This window comes from Bufo bufo, chromosome 4 (assembly GCF_905171765.1).
Source record: "Bufo bufo chromosome 4, aBufBuf1.1, whole genome shotgun sequence".
Lineage (NCBI taxonomy): Eukaryota > Metazoa > Chordata > Amphibia > Anura > Bufonidae > Bufo > Bufo bufo.
In genome coordinates, this window is record NC_053392.1 from 209,737,171 (window position 1) to 209,753,939 (window position 16,769).

A 16,769-nucleotide genomic window follows, 5' to 3' on the forward strand; every position below is an offset into this window, starting at 1 on the left:
GCCCTTTATAGAAATACTAATTCTTGTCCGCAAAACGGACAAGAATAGGACATGATCTATAGTTTTTGCAGGGCCACGAAAGGGAGCAACGGGGTGCTGTCCGCATCTTTTGCAGCCCCACTGAAGTGAATGGGTCCGCATCCGAGCCGCAAAAAATGCGGATCGGATGTGGAACCAAACCACGTTTGTGTGAATGCACCCTTATATGATAGCAGCTGTCCAGTCATACACAAGTTACAGCAAAATTGTAGTAGGCACAGGACTGCAAACAACTGAACTAAAGTATACACTTCACCAAGAAGCAGTGTAGAAAGCATTCATATAATAGATAATGACCCTTCTCAATTTTCCCCCTCAAAATACACTGTATCCTAGCCTCACATTTTCATGCCATGTCTCAGATTGCTTAGCCAGTTTTCCGCAGCTAACCAATGTTGTTCCTTTAAGACATGAAAGGGCATAATAAAAGACAATATGCATTTGTCGCATGCAGAGAATCAAGGCAGCCATAGCTGCATGACCCATTTTTGGAATACACCTACTTGCCAGTGCATGTCCTCCATTCTCCTCTCCATTCGCTGCATTTTCACCATTCTTCGTAGATGCTTGCTGGTTATTCGCTGTCGCAGCAGCCGCCGCAGCGGCCGCAGCAGCTGCCGCAGCTTGCTGTTGTGCAAGTTTGTCTCTATATGCTTGCTGCCTTGTCTGTACAACATCAGGCATAACCGCGTCAATCAGGGAGAGAGATTCAATTGGCCTGCCATCAAAGAGTGTGCCATCCTGAAGAAGAGAGGAACAGTTATAAGGAGTCGAAAAATATTACACACCGTTTAATTCAACCAAAATAAAATTTTAGTAAGATCCTCTTTTGGCCAGAACTCCGTGCTAGCTCGCATTAATAAGGCATAGCGTTTCTAAAAGGCTGGAAAGTAAAGTTTCTATTCAAAAATGCTGGTTTAGGCCTCCTGCACACAACAGTATGTATTTTGCGGTCCGCAAAAAATACGGATGACATCTGTGTGCATTCCGTATTTCGCAGAACAGAAAAAAAAAATATTTTTTTTTTAAAAAGCGACGGACACTGAAAGAAAATACGTTCGTGTGCAAGAGGCCTTATAAGCATTCAGTTCCTGTGCCTCTGGTATCTGATCAGATGGAGCCAGGAAATCCCAATTCCAAGAGATTTCCTGAATCACAGATTCCAGGAAGCGATCAATGACTCCCAAGTCAGATGATCACTGAAGCCCTGGCTGCCTCTTGATCCCAGCTGCAATGTGTCAGTTTATCTAGCTAAATCCATCTTGTAAAATTAATGGGGTTCTCCAGGACTTAAAGGGGTTGTGCAGCGATTTATATTGATGACCTTTCTTCAGGGTAGGTCATCAATATCAGATTGGCGGGGTATGGCACCCGTCACCCCTGCCGATAGGCAGTTTGAAGAAGAGGCACTCCATGTGCGCGCTACTTCCTCTTCATTACACTGCAGTTCACTTAAATGGATTACACTTGTAATCACACTGGGCCACCGCTTCACAGTCGACGACGCAAAGTGCAAAGACCAGGAAGCAGCGCTTGCAAGGAGCTCCACCTTCTCGCCAAAGAGCTGATAAGCGGGGGCCCCGGGTGAGAGCCCCCCACCGTCAGAGATTGATGAATTATCCTGAGGATAGGTCACCAATATAAATCTCTGCACAACCCCTTTAAACACGGATGACCATTCATTGTTCAGAAAGGCACAGTATTTCAAGGATAGGTATTATGAATAAAAGGGTTATGCAATGATTGATGTATACATGAAAATCTTTCCTAAGGCCTCAAGCACACGACTGACTTTATTGCAGTCCGCAAAACACAGATCTGCAAAATATGGACACCTTCCGTGTATCCACACTTTTCTCACTCCCATTACTATAATTGACTATTCTTGTCTGCAATACAGGTCCCAGTTGTGCACCAATTAAAAAAGGTATCGCTAAATACTCAAAAGTGAAAGGACACAAAAGCATCAACTGAAATTATATTAGATGAGGATTTAAAGAGGTTTTCCGGGATTTTCACACTTATGTGCTTTCCCCAGGTCATCAGTATCTGATTGATGGGGGTCTGACACCTGGGACCCCCACCAATCGGCTGTTTGAGAAAGCACGGGTGCTCCTGTGAGTGCCGTGACCTTCTCCGTGCTTAACAAACCCAGCACCGTACATTGTATAGCTGCTGTGCTTGGTTTTGCAGCTCAGCTTTAATGGGGCTGAGCACGATACCAATCACAGTCGCACAGACAGATCAGCGGGGATTCCAGGTGTCGGACCCTCACCGATCAGATACTGATGACCTATTCTGAGGATAGGTCATCAGTATCAAAATCCCAGAAAACCCCTTTAAAAAGGGGTTGTTCCACGAAAAATATTCTACAGCTTTCAAACCAGCACATGGATCTGAATAATTTTGTCATTACACGTAATTAAAAATTTAGCATAACCACCAAGTTCCTCAATAAAATGTATCTGTATAGCGTAAACTTTTTTTTCTTATTTCTTTGACCTGCTCACTGAGAAGGCCGCACATGCTCCGTTTCCTCCTGAGCTGTGATAGGGAGAGCTGAGACACGCCCCCTGGGCTGCAGCAGAAAAGACACTCCCCTTGAGCGCCATCTTAATATAAATCTAGCAGAGCAATGAATGGGGAGATCTCTGGATCCATGTGAGGTACAGGGTTTTGTTAGATAGAGGTTGTCCTGTACCATATGATGTCTGATTTTCATTTTTTACATTAGTGTTGGGACAACCCTTTTAAAGAAAGCTTACCTCATTAATGCTAACTTCTGCTTCCACATACTGCAATCCTTTCTGAATAATAGAGATTAAAGCAGCAGGTGGCACCAGGGCACCGTTGATATTGGACTGGCTGATATGGCTTTCTATACCAAATGTAAAAGCGGAATGGGAGAATCCTATAAACAATGTAGACAAATATATATTAGCAAAAACACACTATAGACATGAATCATTCCTTGGCTCATGATCCAACCTGCAATGACAGCAGTGGTTCTCACTTTATTTATACTTCAGGCATCATATAATTATGGCTCTGTTCACACTACAGACATGGCTTCTATCAACCTTGACTGATTCCACTGACAATAGGGTCTGTCGAATGGACAGCAATCAATCGATCCAGGATTGCGCCTACCCTCCTGCCACCAATGTGATCCCGCTGATAAAGGTCTAATTCAGACCGAAACGTCCGGGGAATACAATGTGGCTAATACATTTGGTCTACTCCTGGATATGAATAACACTGTATGGAATAATAAGTAATGTGAACACCACTTCCCTTTTGACCGGAGCGCTGTGGATGTTCCTACTCTCAAAATACTTATCTCTCACGAGCACCCCGACCACCACATTGGAGTGGAGATCACATTAGAGAATTGACAGCACTGCAGACTGTATTCAAATAGTCTAACTCAGGGCTCGACAAATCCCAGGCGCCAGGTCGCCATGGCGACCGGGAATTTAGTCCTGGCGCTTGGGTATTTGTCAGCCCGTTTTCAAAGGTGCCCGTGCGATGGGTGCGGAGCTGCCGTTCTGTCCGGAGGCAGCACAGTTTGAAAAACAGCTCCGTCACAGCACACAATAGCAGAGACGCTGGCAGCAGGGAGGGGAGGGACTCGGGAGGAGTGTAATCTGATCCTAGAGTGGAAGCTGCTTCTGCCAGCCCCTCCCCTCCCCGCCCACCAACCAATCAGAGCTGAGGCAAGGACTAGCAGCTCTGAGCCGTCTGAGTAGTGCAGGGAGTTAGAATAGAAATGAATCGAATGAGTCTCAGGTTAAGAATCTAAAGATGCGATTAGTTAGAGACTCATTCGATTATATGAGTTAAAAGAGCAGTCAGTCAGACTCTAGAACAGGTTACACTGAGGCTGTGGCTGATGATTTTGCAGCAGTGATAAGATTAAGGGACAGGAGCAGAGATGAGAGAAGTGACAGATGACACAGTTTAGATTACAGTTTGAATTAACCCTTTAGGATCAAATTGGCTTCTCAAGGAGATCTATATGTTAAAGGCATCCCTTCTTCTGTCTCATTCAGTAGCTATAGAAATAAGGGTACTTTCACACTTGCGGCAGGACGGATCAGGCAGGCTGTTCACCCTGTCGGATCCGTTCTTCCGCTGTTTCGCCGGACCACCGCTCCGTCCCCATTGACTATAATGGGGGCAGAGCTCTGGCGCAGCACGGCAGTGCATGGTGAAAGGCCGCCGGACTAAAAGTACTGCATGTCCAACTTTTTAGTCCGGCGGCCTCTCACCGCAAACTGCGCCGGAGCTCCACCCCCGTCCCCATTATAGTCAAAAGGGTCCGGGGATGGGGCTCTATGGAGAAGTGTGGGGGGGGGGGGCACCTACTAGGGGCTTTATGACGCGGCTCTGCCTGGCTCCTAACTTTTTTAGCTGGCTCCTAGATTTCAAGGAAATTTGTCAAGCCCTGGTCTAACTGCATATTAATATTTCCAAAGCGTGAGGCTTCTATTGGTACAGAAGTATTTCCGTAGTAACTGGACATACTTGTTATACGGAAGAACGGAAAACTAATCAAGAATGACAAGGTTTCACATCTGCAACATTTTTTCAGTTTTTCTTAGTTCTGTTCTGGGAAGACCAAAACAAGTGCAGCCATGCCATTGTTTTCGGTTTTGTAATGGAATCCGTGATGCAGATGTGAACCTAGCCTTACCAAGTTCCTGCAGTAATCCCAATTAGGGCTCATGCACACAAGCATACTGACTCAGTGCTCGCATAGTGGACTGTCCATTTACAGTCCGCAATATGGAAGCACTTCTGTGGGCTGTCGGGTCGGTGCCACCGCACCGCAAAAATACAGAACATGTTCTATCTTTGGCTGTAACTTGCAGACTCCAAACCTATTCAAGTCAAAGGGTCTGCATCCGAAAATAGAGTGCACACGGCCGAAGACATTGCATTGCGGACAGCTATTCGCAGTCCGCAGAATGGGGCCTGAGCCATCACGCTTGTGTGCATGAGCCTTTAGAAAGGGTTTTGGGGATTTTGATATTTATGGCTGATCCTCCGGATAAAATGCTGGTACAATGCAATGGCTCACTCTACCATATACCAAGGTAGGTGCTCTAGTCCAATTGAATCACCCTTCCAATGATAAGTAGTACAATAAAGGAATAATGGATGGATTGGCACTCAACCATAGGTGACTCACATGGATACACGTAGATTTATTATGGTAATAAAAACTATGTATAAAACAGCTGATTGGTGCAGCTAAAATATAACTAAAATATTACACACTAAAAACAAAAAGGATAGAACCATAAAAACACGCATGGATGTACCCGAATATAGAAAAGGTATGTGAACCACAAAGTCACTCCACATATGTTCCGTGTTTTCACAAAAGTCCCATGTATAGGTATTTCAGTAGATCCAGTTGTAGAAAGTTCATATGTAAACCAGGATATTATAGTGGGATCGGTTGTACACAGTTCATGTCAGGCAATTCTGCTATATGGGGCTCATATGTAGAACAAAGCTGTGGCTTAGGCTTTCAATTTGGATATTGATATTTACATATAACTTAAATGGATCACTACCCGCTTGAATGGTTACTTACAGTTCAGTCAGTCAGCCCGTTGTGGCGTCCCACTACTGTGGGCCCACCTGACCCTGTATGTCGCCTTTGCTGGGATCGATCTTGTCGAATTGGAAACTAAAGTTTAGTCTTACCGGTAAACGGTTTTCCAGAAGTCCGACATGACAGTACCCACTGGAGGATGTCCTATTGGATATCTGTAGGGACAGGAAGCGTGAAAAGGTTAAAAGGCCCCTCCCCTACCCTCCCACCAGTGTTCTTTCCAATTACTACACCAGATAGGATCCAAACCATTTATTGAACTTCCATGTTAATCTCACATTGGAAATGTAATTAGGGACCCTGGCAATAATCGAAAAGAAATATGGGGGGGGGGAATAACGGGTACTGTCATGTCGGACTTCTGGAAAACCGTTTACCGGTAAGACTAAACTTTAGTTTCCAGGACGTCCCTCCATGACAGTACCCACTGGAGAACTACCAGCTAAATAACTAGGGGGGGACCACAGCCTGAAGGACCTTACGACCGAACGCTAGGTCCTGGTTGGCCAGAGAATCAAGTCTATAATGCTTAACAAATGTAGAGAAACTGGACCAGGTAGCGGCCCTGCAAATCTACTCCACCGAAGCATCCGCTTTTTCTGCCCATGACGATGCCACTGCTCTGGTGGAGTGGGCTTTTATGGATAAAGGGCAAGTAAGACCTTTTTGTATGTAAACCTCTCGAATCAAGTCTCTGATCCAACGGGCTAGAGTCTGTTTCGAGGCCTTGCTGCCTCTGTTCCTTCCCCCAAACGAAACAAAGAGGCTCTGAGATTTTCTCCATGGCGCCGTCCTCTGAAGGCAAGCGGGAATGGATCTTCTTACGTCCAGGCAGTGGAATCTTTCCTCCTTCGTATTCTTGGGGGAGGCACAAAAGGAGGGAAGGATTATTTCCTGGTTCCTGTGAAATGGAGATACTACTTTTGGTAAAAAGGACTGATCTAATTTTAAAAATGACTGTCATCCAGAATTTTCAAGAATGGTTCCCTAATGGAGAGGGCTTGAATCTCCCCAATTCTACGAGCTGTGGTAATGGCTAGAAGAAAGACAGTTTTTAGGGAAAGTAATTTATCTGATAACTGGTCAATAGGCTCAAAGGGAGAACCACAAAGACCGTCTAAGACTATATTTAAGTCCCATGGGGGGACCGTCTGCCTAATAGTAGGTCTCAACCTGGAGATTGATTTAACAAATCTTCTAATCCACCTGTGGTCTGCCAGAGGGGTATCCAGGAAACTACTCAAAGCCGAAATTTGGACTTTAAGGGTACTGGGTTTCAGACCCAAATCGAACCCTGCCTGTAAGAAGTCCAGGATGCAGCCTATGGATGGGACCGAGATCCCTGGATGAGAATCTGAGAGCCATGATGTAAACCTCCTCCATATCTTTAAGTATATGGCTGAGGTTACAGGTTTGCGGCTCTGCTGCAAGGATGAAATTACCTTATCTGATAGGCCTTTACTTCTGAGGATTTGCCTTTCAGGATGCAGGCTGTTAGTTTCAGTTTCTCGAGGTTCGGGTGTTCCAGGGGCCCCTGTACGAGAAGGTCCTTCCTTCCTGGAAGGGTTATTGGATCGTCTATGAGTAAATCCTTTAGCAGCGGGAACCAGGCTCTCTTCGGCCAGGCCGGGGCTATCAGAATAAGGGTCGCTGAGCAAGCCTTTAGCTTCTTCAGGACCAAAGGAATCAAGGGAAAGGGAGGGAAGGCATATGCCAGGTTTATGTCCCAAACCTGGGATAAGGCGTCTACCCCTAGTGGATTGTCTCTGGGGTTCAGAGAGAAGAACTGATTTACTTGGGTGTTCCTCCTGGAAGCAAATAGGTCTATCTGTGGGAACCCCCACTGGTGGCAGATCTGAAGGAAGACCTCCCGGTTTAGGCACCATTCGCCTGCGTCGAGACAGTGTCTGCTTAGAAAGTCTGCTGCTGAGTTGTCTGCCCCCTTCAGGTGAACGGCCGTCACAGAGAGGATCTTCCTCTCTGCCCAGTGAAAAATCTTTTCTGACAGAACCTGAAGATGAGGGTTCCTGGTTCCCCCTTGCCTCTTCAGGTAACACACCGTAGTCATGTTGTCTGACAGGATTTTGATGTGGTGGTTGGAGAGAATGAAATCGACCGATTCTAGGGTCTTCCATACAGCCTTCAATTCCCTGTAATTTGAGGACCTGTGGCTGTCCAGGCTGGACCATCGACCCTGGAAGACATGACCCTTCAGATGGGCACCCCAGCCCCACTGGCTTGCATCCGTGGTGATGACAATGGAAGGAGACGGGTTCCAGGCTACCCCCTTCCTTAGATTTTCGGGGTTGATCCACCACGAAAGGGATTTTAGACACCGCTTTGTAAGCGCTATCCTTGTGTCTAGGGAATGATGATCCCTGTTCCATGATGACAGGATTGCGGCCTGTAGGATCCTGGAATGAAACGGAGCCCACGGGATTACTGATATACATGATGTCATCAGGCCCAGAATTTTCATAGCCTCTCTTAGAGTATGGACCCTCCTTTTTTGGAACGCCACTATCTTCCCCTTTATGATCTCCTGCTTGGACTCTGGAAGGAAGGAAAATTGATTTCTTGAGTCCAAGAGAACTCCCAGGAATTGTTTTCTGGTGCTTGGTCTTAGGTCGGATTTGGGGTAATTTATTATCCAGCCGAGATCCTTGAAAAGAGCTAGGGTCTGATGGATGCTGCTCTCGAGGTTCAGTTTGGTGTCTGCTATTAGGAGAAAATCGTCGAGGTATGGAACAATCTTTATCTGCTGTACTCTCAGATACGCCACTACCTCTGTGATGATCTTTGTAAAGATGCGAGGGGCCGACGAAATACCAAAGGGGAGACACTGGAATTGGTAATGAAGGAGAGTCCCCTCCTGGATGACTGCAAACCTGAGATATTTCTGGTGTAAAGGATGAATCGGGATGTGATAATACGCATCCTTCAGGTCCATGGTACATAGTAGATCTCCAACTGAAATTAACAGGATTGCTGATCTTATGGATTCCATCTTGAACTTGTGATAGGTTATTGACTTGTTCAAGAATTTCAGGTTGATAATTGTCCTGTAAGAACCATCCGGCTTTTTTATTAGAAAAAGGCTTGAATAGTGTCCCAAGTATTTTTGATCTTCCGGAACCTGGACTATAGCATTTAATCTTAGAAGCTTCTGCAAGTCCAGACCTAACTGATCTTGTTGCTCCCTTGAATGGAATTTGGTGATTAGGAATCTTTCCGGGGGAGGACCGCGAAATTCTAATTTTACCCCTTCTCGGATGGAATTGAGGATCCACTGATTTTGGGTAACCCGAGTCCAGGATTCCCAAAACAGGTGGAGCCTGCCCCCTACTGGCCTGATGTCATTGTTTGCTTGGGCCTGAGTTAGGATTGAAGAGGAACCCTCTACCTCTCCCTCCTTTAGGGTAGCTCCATCTACCCGTTTTACCTTTTCCTCTCTCTGAGGATGTGAAGTGCCTAGAGGTCTTACGAAAGGGCTGTACTGGTTTCTTTGCCTTTTCTTCTGGAAACCCCTTCTTTTTGTCCGCTGCACTTTCCAAGATGGAATCTAGGACCTTGCCAAAAAGGTATGCTCCAGTAAAGGGGATTGCACATAGTTTATTTTTTGATGCAATGTCTCCTGTCCAGGATTTGAGCCAGAGGGCCCGTCTTGCAGTATTTGTAAGGGCGTCATTCCTGGCTGAGAAACGAATCGACTCTGCCGAAGCGTCTGCCATGAAGGATGTTGCAATTTTTAGTAAAGGTAAGGACTCGAGTATTTCCTCCCTGGAAGTTTTCATTTTGAGATGTTCTTCCAGTTGCTCAAGCCATAGGCACATGGCGCGAGCAACCGAAGTTGCTGCAATATTAGCATTAATAGTAGCCGCTGAAGATTCCCAGGCTTTTTTCAGAAGAGCATCCATCTTCCGATCCATGGGGTCCTTTAACTGTGAGGAATCCTCGAATGGTATGGACGTCTTCTTCACCACTTTGGCGACCTGGATGTCGACTTTTGGAACTTCATCCCAAAGTTTTGTTTCCTCCGGGTTAAAAGCCATCCTGCTTTTAAACTCTCTGGGTATATAGAGCTTTTTATCGCCCTCTTCCCACTCATCTTTGATAAGGTCCTGTAAGTACGAATTTACCGGGAAAAGCTTTCTTTTCCTGGCCCTTAAACCGCCGAACATCTCGTCCTGTACAGAACGCTTCGGCTCCTCCTCCTCAACAGCCATGGTTTGCCTCACTGCTGTAAGGAGCGAGTCCAGATGTTCTGAGGAAAACAGATATCTCTTGGGTTCCTCTGACACGGAAGGGGGGATCTCCTCCTCCATTTCGTCCGAAGGATACCCGGTTTCCTCCTCCGACTCCGATACCACATGTACTCTGGCACGCTTGGACGGAGGGGAAGAGGGAACTGGAAGGGAAGGGGGCTGACTCATTCCTGCCGCCTGAACTTCCTCTCTGACAATGGATCTCAGCAATTCCAGAAAAGATGGTTGCTCCTCCTTCAGGATTTTTGCCAAGCAATCCGTGCAGAGGGCCTTCTTATACGACTCAAAGCTTTTTAGTGCACATAGCACATTTCCTAGCTTTTTTCCTGGAGTCTCCATGTGGTTTGTGTCCCGTCTCCTTTTCCACCTTAATAGGGGGAGAAGGAGATATAAAAACTGGTCTAAAGGATTTATTGACCTAACCAGCCGGATACTACTTACAGTAGTCTGGATGAGGGGGTCAGCTACCGCATCTAGCCTGCTCAACCCTTGGGCCTCCATGATGTACCTGCCTGGAGCACACATCACAGCGTTTTTTAAAGGATCTTACCTTACTGGCCCATCCCTCATCGCCGCCGGATCCGCCTCCTCTTCCGGGGGACTCATCCTAAGAGGAGTCGACCCCTCATGTGAAGCCTCCGGCTGAGGCTCCAGCCTGAATGCGCGCCGGTATCCTGGCCACGTCACTTCCGGGTCGCACAGGAAGTGACGTGGAACGCATCATCGGAGGAGGACTGAGCCGCTGCTGTGCGCAGAGCTCCATCGGAGAAGCCGCAACAGCGTCCTGGTACCGCGGCGTCAGAAAAAAAGGTACCCGGAAAGCTAGGGGACCCCTTCCCGGAGGGGTGCTGGCTTTAGGCCGCAAACGGAGGCTGAAGAGGAGAGGCATGAGCCCCCCGACCAGCCTGGCCTAGTACTGATCCCTACAAGTAGCAGAGATCCCTTCTCACAGCTCCTATCCCCGTAGGGACAGGAAGAACACTGGTGGGAGGGTAGGGGAGGGGCCTTTTAACCTTTTCACGCTTCCTGTCCCTACAGATATCCAATAGGACATCCTCCAGTGGGTACTGTCATGGAGGGACGTCCTGGAAAGTCGCGTTTTCAGCACGGAGTTACAGCCTATGGTGCAATGGTGTGCGATCTTGGCCTCTCACGCTATGTTTGTTGTTGGCGGTTCACGTGACTCTCCTCACAGCTCGCGGGAAAATTCAAATTCTCATCAATATTCAATTTTTATGTATCCGATTTTTCGCAATATGCTGAAGCGCTTCCGACTTTTTTTTGCATATATTCAGACATTGAATATAGTCTTCCAGTTCTCAGACGCATTTCGGGGAATACTTTCCCCTTCTTCAGCCACTGAAGGGGGACTGAGCGAATATATGCAAAAATAAGTCTGAAGAGCTTCAGCATATTGCAAAAAATCGGATACATAAAAATCGAATATTGACAAGAATTAGAATTTTCCCGCGAGTTGTGAGGAGAGTCACGTGAACCGCCAACAACAAACATAGCGTGAGACGCCGAGGCACAGCGTGAGAGGCCAAGATCGCACACCATTGCACCATAGGCTGTAACTCCATGCTGAAAACGCGACTTTGTGAAAACACGGAACATATGTGGAGTGACTGTGGTTCACATACCTCTCTATATTCGGGTACATCCATGCGTGTTTTTATGGTTCTATCCGTATGTTTTTAGGGTGTAATATTTTAGCTGCACCAATCAGCTGTTTTATACATAGTTTTTAATACCATAATAAATCTACGTGTATTCATGCGAGTCACCTATGGTTGAGTGCCAATCCATCCATTATTCATTTATTGATCCTCAGGATAGGTCATCAATATAAGCACCCTCACCCATCAGCTGTTTAAAAAGACTGTGGTCCTCTGTGAGCACTTCCTAGGTAAGTGACGCCACCATATATAGGTCATGTGGTCTAGACGCAAGCTCAGTCGCATTCAAGTGAATGGGTCTGAGCTGCGATACCAAGAACAACCACTATCCAATGAATGGCGCTGTGCTTGGTGAGCAGGTCACAGCACTCACCGAAGTTCCTGTGAGCACCGCAGCTTCATTAAACAGCCGATCGGCGGTGGTGCTGGGAATCAGATCCCCTCCTGAGGAGAGGCCATCAATATGAAAATCCCAGATAACCCTTTTAAGTGTGAAGGGTCAGCTTTTCTTTTTTTCTTTTTTAAACTGCAAAATGCAAGAGTTCACAAACTTGCATTCACTAAAACACCATTAGATATAGCCAATGCAGTAAAATAGGAGCTCAATGAGATTGTATGCAAAGGGTCAAATCCATATCAACTTTTATGGTGAACAGTTACTCACCCGATTCTTGCAAGTATCTGTATACCAGGAAATTGACCTCATCACTGCTTATACTCATCTTTATGCCCACTTAAACCATGAGGTCACAGCAAACTGCAGTTACTTCCTAAGAGCAGAAGAAAGGCAAATAGTATTTTCAGTACAAGTTTTACTTGGGACTGCACAGAATAAAATGAACAGAGGCAATGCTATAATCCAGGCATGCTCAACCTGCAGCCCTCCAGCTGTTGCAAAACTACAACTCCCAGCATGCCCGGACAGCCTACAGCGGGGCATTGTGGGAGTTGTAGTTTTACAACAGCTGGAGGGCCGTAGGTTGAGCATGCCTGACATAATCAAACAAACTAGGCTTTATCCTCACATGTGTTAGTGTATCTGTCGGGCTCCCTTTACGTTTTAAAGGGAATGGGTCATCAGAAATTGACCTATTTAAATCACGTTTTTATGTTAAAATTTTCAGCGATTCTTTTTAAGGTCAATATCTATATAACAAAATCCTAAAATCCTGCAATTTTTGTACTGGCCTAAGGTATCACTTCTTGGTCTGTTCAGTTCACTTTACTGTAGTTATCCGCTTATCTTTACCTTCTAATCCTGTCTGTAATAAGACAGGATCCACCATTCCCAATAGGTGAAGTCGCGGCGTATCTACTCTCTGACAGAGGTCACAGAGCATGCCTAGAAAACTCTACCATAGAAGTCAATGAAGTCCCCTCCAGATCACTGTAAAGTCATTCTCTAAACACTGTTACAAACGGCACAGACAAGATGGCAGCCCCTATAATCATGTTCAGGAAGCAAAAAAATAAAATAAAAATCTGTAATCAGAAAATAAAATCACTGGGAAAAAAAATATTGTGTGTTGCTATCTGGATCTGACTGGCAGAAAAAATAATCCTGTGACACATTCCCTTTAATGATCAGAATAGAAGGTTGGACAAAGTGAAAAAAAAATAAAAAAAATCTAGCAATTTAAGCTACTGCACAAACGCTTCCGTTCAGATAAAACAACCGCATGCATCCGTCCAGAACGGATCCGTTTGTATTATGTCTTCTATAGCCATGACGGATCCGTCTTGAACACCATTAAAAGTCAACGGAGGACGGATCAGTTTTCTATTGTGTCAGATTGTGTCATAGAAAACGGATCCGTCCCCATTGACTTACATTATGTGCCAGCACGGATCCGTGTGGCTCAGTTTCGTCAGACGGACACTAAAACGTTGCTAGCAGGTGTCCGCCTCCAAAGCGGAACGGAGCCAAACTGATGCATTCTGAGCGGATCCTTTTCCGTTCAGAATGCATTACGGCAAAACTGATCCGTTTTGGACCACATTTGAGAGCCCTGAACGGATCTCACAAACCGAAACCAAAACGCCAGTGTGAAAGTAGCCTAAAAAGTAATCTACCTGAACCTTCTGACAGATCACAACCATTATGAACCTTGGAGAAACACAGCTATGATTCGCATGTGACCAAAGCCTTACAGACAGTACCAACATCTTTTTTCTCCTTCCCATGAACGGGTGACCACTTCAGTAATGGTCTAATCTCACAAAGTCTGCAGCATGCCGCAAAAACATCCAATGAACTCAACCTGATCTCTGCATTTAGGTCTCATGCACACTGATATTTTTCAGAACACCTACCCAATCCTTTCTATGGGGTCATGCACACATCCATATATTTTGTGGATTTGTGTGACCTTTCCACAAATTAGAATACAAAATATCCTATTCTGGACAGGCTTTTCTATTGATGGGAGTCGGAAAAATAAGGGACCGCACCATTGGGGGGGCAATACCCCAACGATAGCCTCCCAGTGTGATGTTTACCATTATTTTCCATGTTACTGGCTATATTAAACATATCCCTGAAGTCTTCCCTCCATCCACTGGGTCTCATAATAGGCTGACATGTCCTTTTCGGTAGAGATCTCTTGCCAGCAGTCAGCTCATTATCACAGGCAGAATGACAATGACGGAACCAGAAATGTGAAGATAGCCTTAACTGTGAATAAAGATCCATCGACTCACCAGAGAAAACAGGTAATATCCCAATCCTCAATAACAATGGATGTAGAAAGTAAATGAGAGCTACCTGGAAAACACAAAGAAAAAGCTTTATACAACTTAAAAAGTTTCTAATATACAAAGTATATACTGCCATATGTCCCATAAAAGAATGGTCTCGCTAGTGCCAACTTTTGGAAGTGGCTCCCTACAAGTCAATGTCCAACCTTTTAACAATCCTTGTAACATGACAAGGAAGGTAATCAAACCAATTACCCAGTGTTGGAGTGTTTTCCCCTCATCAGTACGGAGCAGGACGCCATCTCGCAGAGTGGGACTCCTGGGATGAAGCTTAAGGCAAGTACTGGCTCTTCTTAAAGGGGTTATCCAACCCCTATAATGCCCCACAAAACTCCCAGGCGCGACATACAGGTTATACTTACCCTACGTCGCTTCTGATGCCTGCACGGCCGCCACTGTAGCTCCCCGTCAGGCAGATCAAAATATCCAGAGACAGGGGTGGGGTATGCAGCCAATAGCAGGCTGCAACGGGGGTTGAGCCTCGTTCCCATCACGGCCTGCTATTGGCTGCCCCCTCCCCTAGATGTTTTGATCCAAATGACTGGGATATGCAGTGGCGGCCATGCGGGGATCAGGAGCGATGTGGGTGTCGTGGAGCAGGGCAAGTATGCTCTAGAGGAGGGGCCTGGTTATTTTGGGGGACATTATAGGCGTTGGATAACACCTTTCAGGAAACCAGCTGTGTATGGAAACTTAGGGCCCACATACGCATTAGCCGAACCTGACCAGAACAGCGGGTTCAGCCGACAGTCTAAAGCAGGGGTCAGCAACCTTTGGAACTCCAGCTGCTGTGAAACTACAACTCCCAACATGATCACTTGCAAAGCTGTTCTTGTAAGTCCGACAGAAGTGAAAAGAGGATTCCGGGAGTTGTAGTTTCAGAACAGCTGGAGTGCCGGAGGTTGCTGACCCCTAGTGTAACGTGTATGCAGTGTTCCTGATTCTGGGGCAAGAAGGATCAGGCAAACTGCATATTACCACTTGATTTATTTGCTCTCACAGGACATAAGTCGCCACCAGATAGATATGTCCTGCAGTGGTTCTCTGTTCTCTCCCCATTACAACACATACATTCGCCTGAACTGGAGGTGTACGAGGAGTCAGGAGAGACAGCTCTCAACCAATCGTTTGGCCGACTACTACTGAATGGGTATGGGAAAAGGTATATCCCGGAAAAAGAAGCATCTCGCTGGTGACATCTTCTGTAAGTGGCTCCCTAGGAGTCAATGTACTCAGTATCATTGCAGAAATAGCTGTGGGGTCTTCCATGCGAGCCGTCCGGCAGTTGACGTTACAGCTCTGTCCAACCCATTCAATCAGTAAAGTGGCAGCATTTTACCAGCATACATACAGTAGTTTTATTTAAAGGGTTTCTGTCACCAGAATTAACCCTATTAAACTGGCTGACATTAGCGATGTGCTAATGTCAGCAGACCCTAACTCTTCTAATTTTAAGCTTATGCATGCCCCCGTTACTGCACAATTTTAACTTTGATATGCTAATTACCCTCTAGAAGTCAGGAGGGGGGCTCCTGCTCCTAGAGGCTCCGTTCGCCCTCCTCAAGTCACGCCCTTCCGTCCTTAATTGACAGGGCCAGTGTTAGTAGTCTCCTGCCAGCCCTGTGTGCTGGATAAATCTTGCGCCTGCGCAGTCCCAGCACACAGGGCCGGCAGGAGGAGACAAACGCTGCCTGGCCCTGTCAATCAAGGACGGCAGCGCATGACTTGAGGAGGGCGAATGGTGCCTCTAGGAGCAGGAGCAACGTGCCCCCCCCCCTCCCCCCCCAGAGGCTAATTAGCTTATCAAAGTTAAAATTGTGCAGTAACGGGGGCATGCATAAGCTTAAAATTAGGAGAGTTAGGGTCTGCTGACATTAGCACATCGCTAATGTCAGCCAGTTTAATAAGGTTAATTCTGGTGACAGAAACCCTTTAAGGTATAATCCCACCATTACAGGTAATTTTAATGATCAGAGCATATTAAGCATATTTGCCATTTACACAGTCGAGTCACATCATTATGACGGCTTCCTACTTTCCTCGTCAGCAGCACTTAGCTCATGAAGGAAGTCACGTGTCGCGGCTTGGTTGGTATATAAGGTATGTGATAGGCTATCTGCGAACATATCCTCATTACTGCCATGAAAAGAGGGGTTTATCAGATTTGCAAAAGGGATGATTATTGGCTTTCAGTATTTCCAAAACGGCTCGGTTTGTGTTCACTCGCCTCTGTGGTGAAAGACCTGTGAGTGGAGAGCTGCCACCATTGTGAATAACAGACATGGAAACTGTGGAGCACCATGTGCCATTGACGTAGGAGGTGGACATCAGCTATGAAGGTGCACACCGATGACGCTATAGTGCGGCAGCTCGCCAACAAAATGAAACAGGGGGCTACCAGAC

General features: G+C 46.2%; 1 protein-coding gene across 4 annotated transcripts in view; it reads right to left on the bottom strand.

Annotated features, from left to right (window-relative positions):
- TBL1XR1 (TBL1X receptor 1) overlaps positions 1-16,769 on the bottom strand; it is a 120,407-nt gene that overhangs the window by 24,351 nt on the left and 79,287 nt on the right. For 3 of the 4 annotated variants that reach the window (XM_040428252.1, XM_040428254.1, XM_040428255.1), the window contains exons 3-6: positions 14,310-14,373; positions 12,274-12,379; positions 2,805-2,950; positions 543-780 (exon numbers count right to left, since the gene is read on the bottom strand). In XM_040428252.1, coding sequence (XP_040284186.1) covers positions 543-780; positions 2,805-2,950; positions 12,274-12,331 — 442 coding nt within the window. In that variant the 5' untranslated portion in view covers positions 12,332-12,379; positions 14,310-14,373. Of the gene's footprint in view, positions 1-542; positions 781-2,804; positions 2,951-12,273; positions 12,380-12,965; positions 13,043-14,309; positions 14,374-16,769 lie in introns of those variants that run through there. The other variant, XM_040428256.1, reaches the window with a different exon arrangement.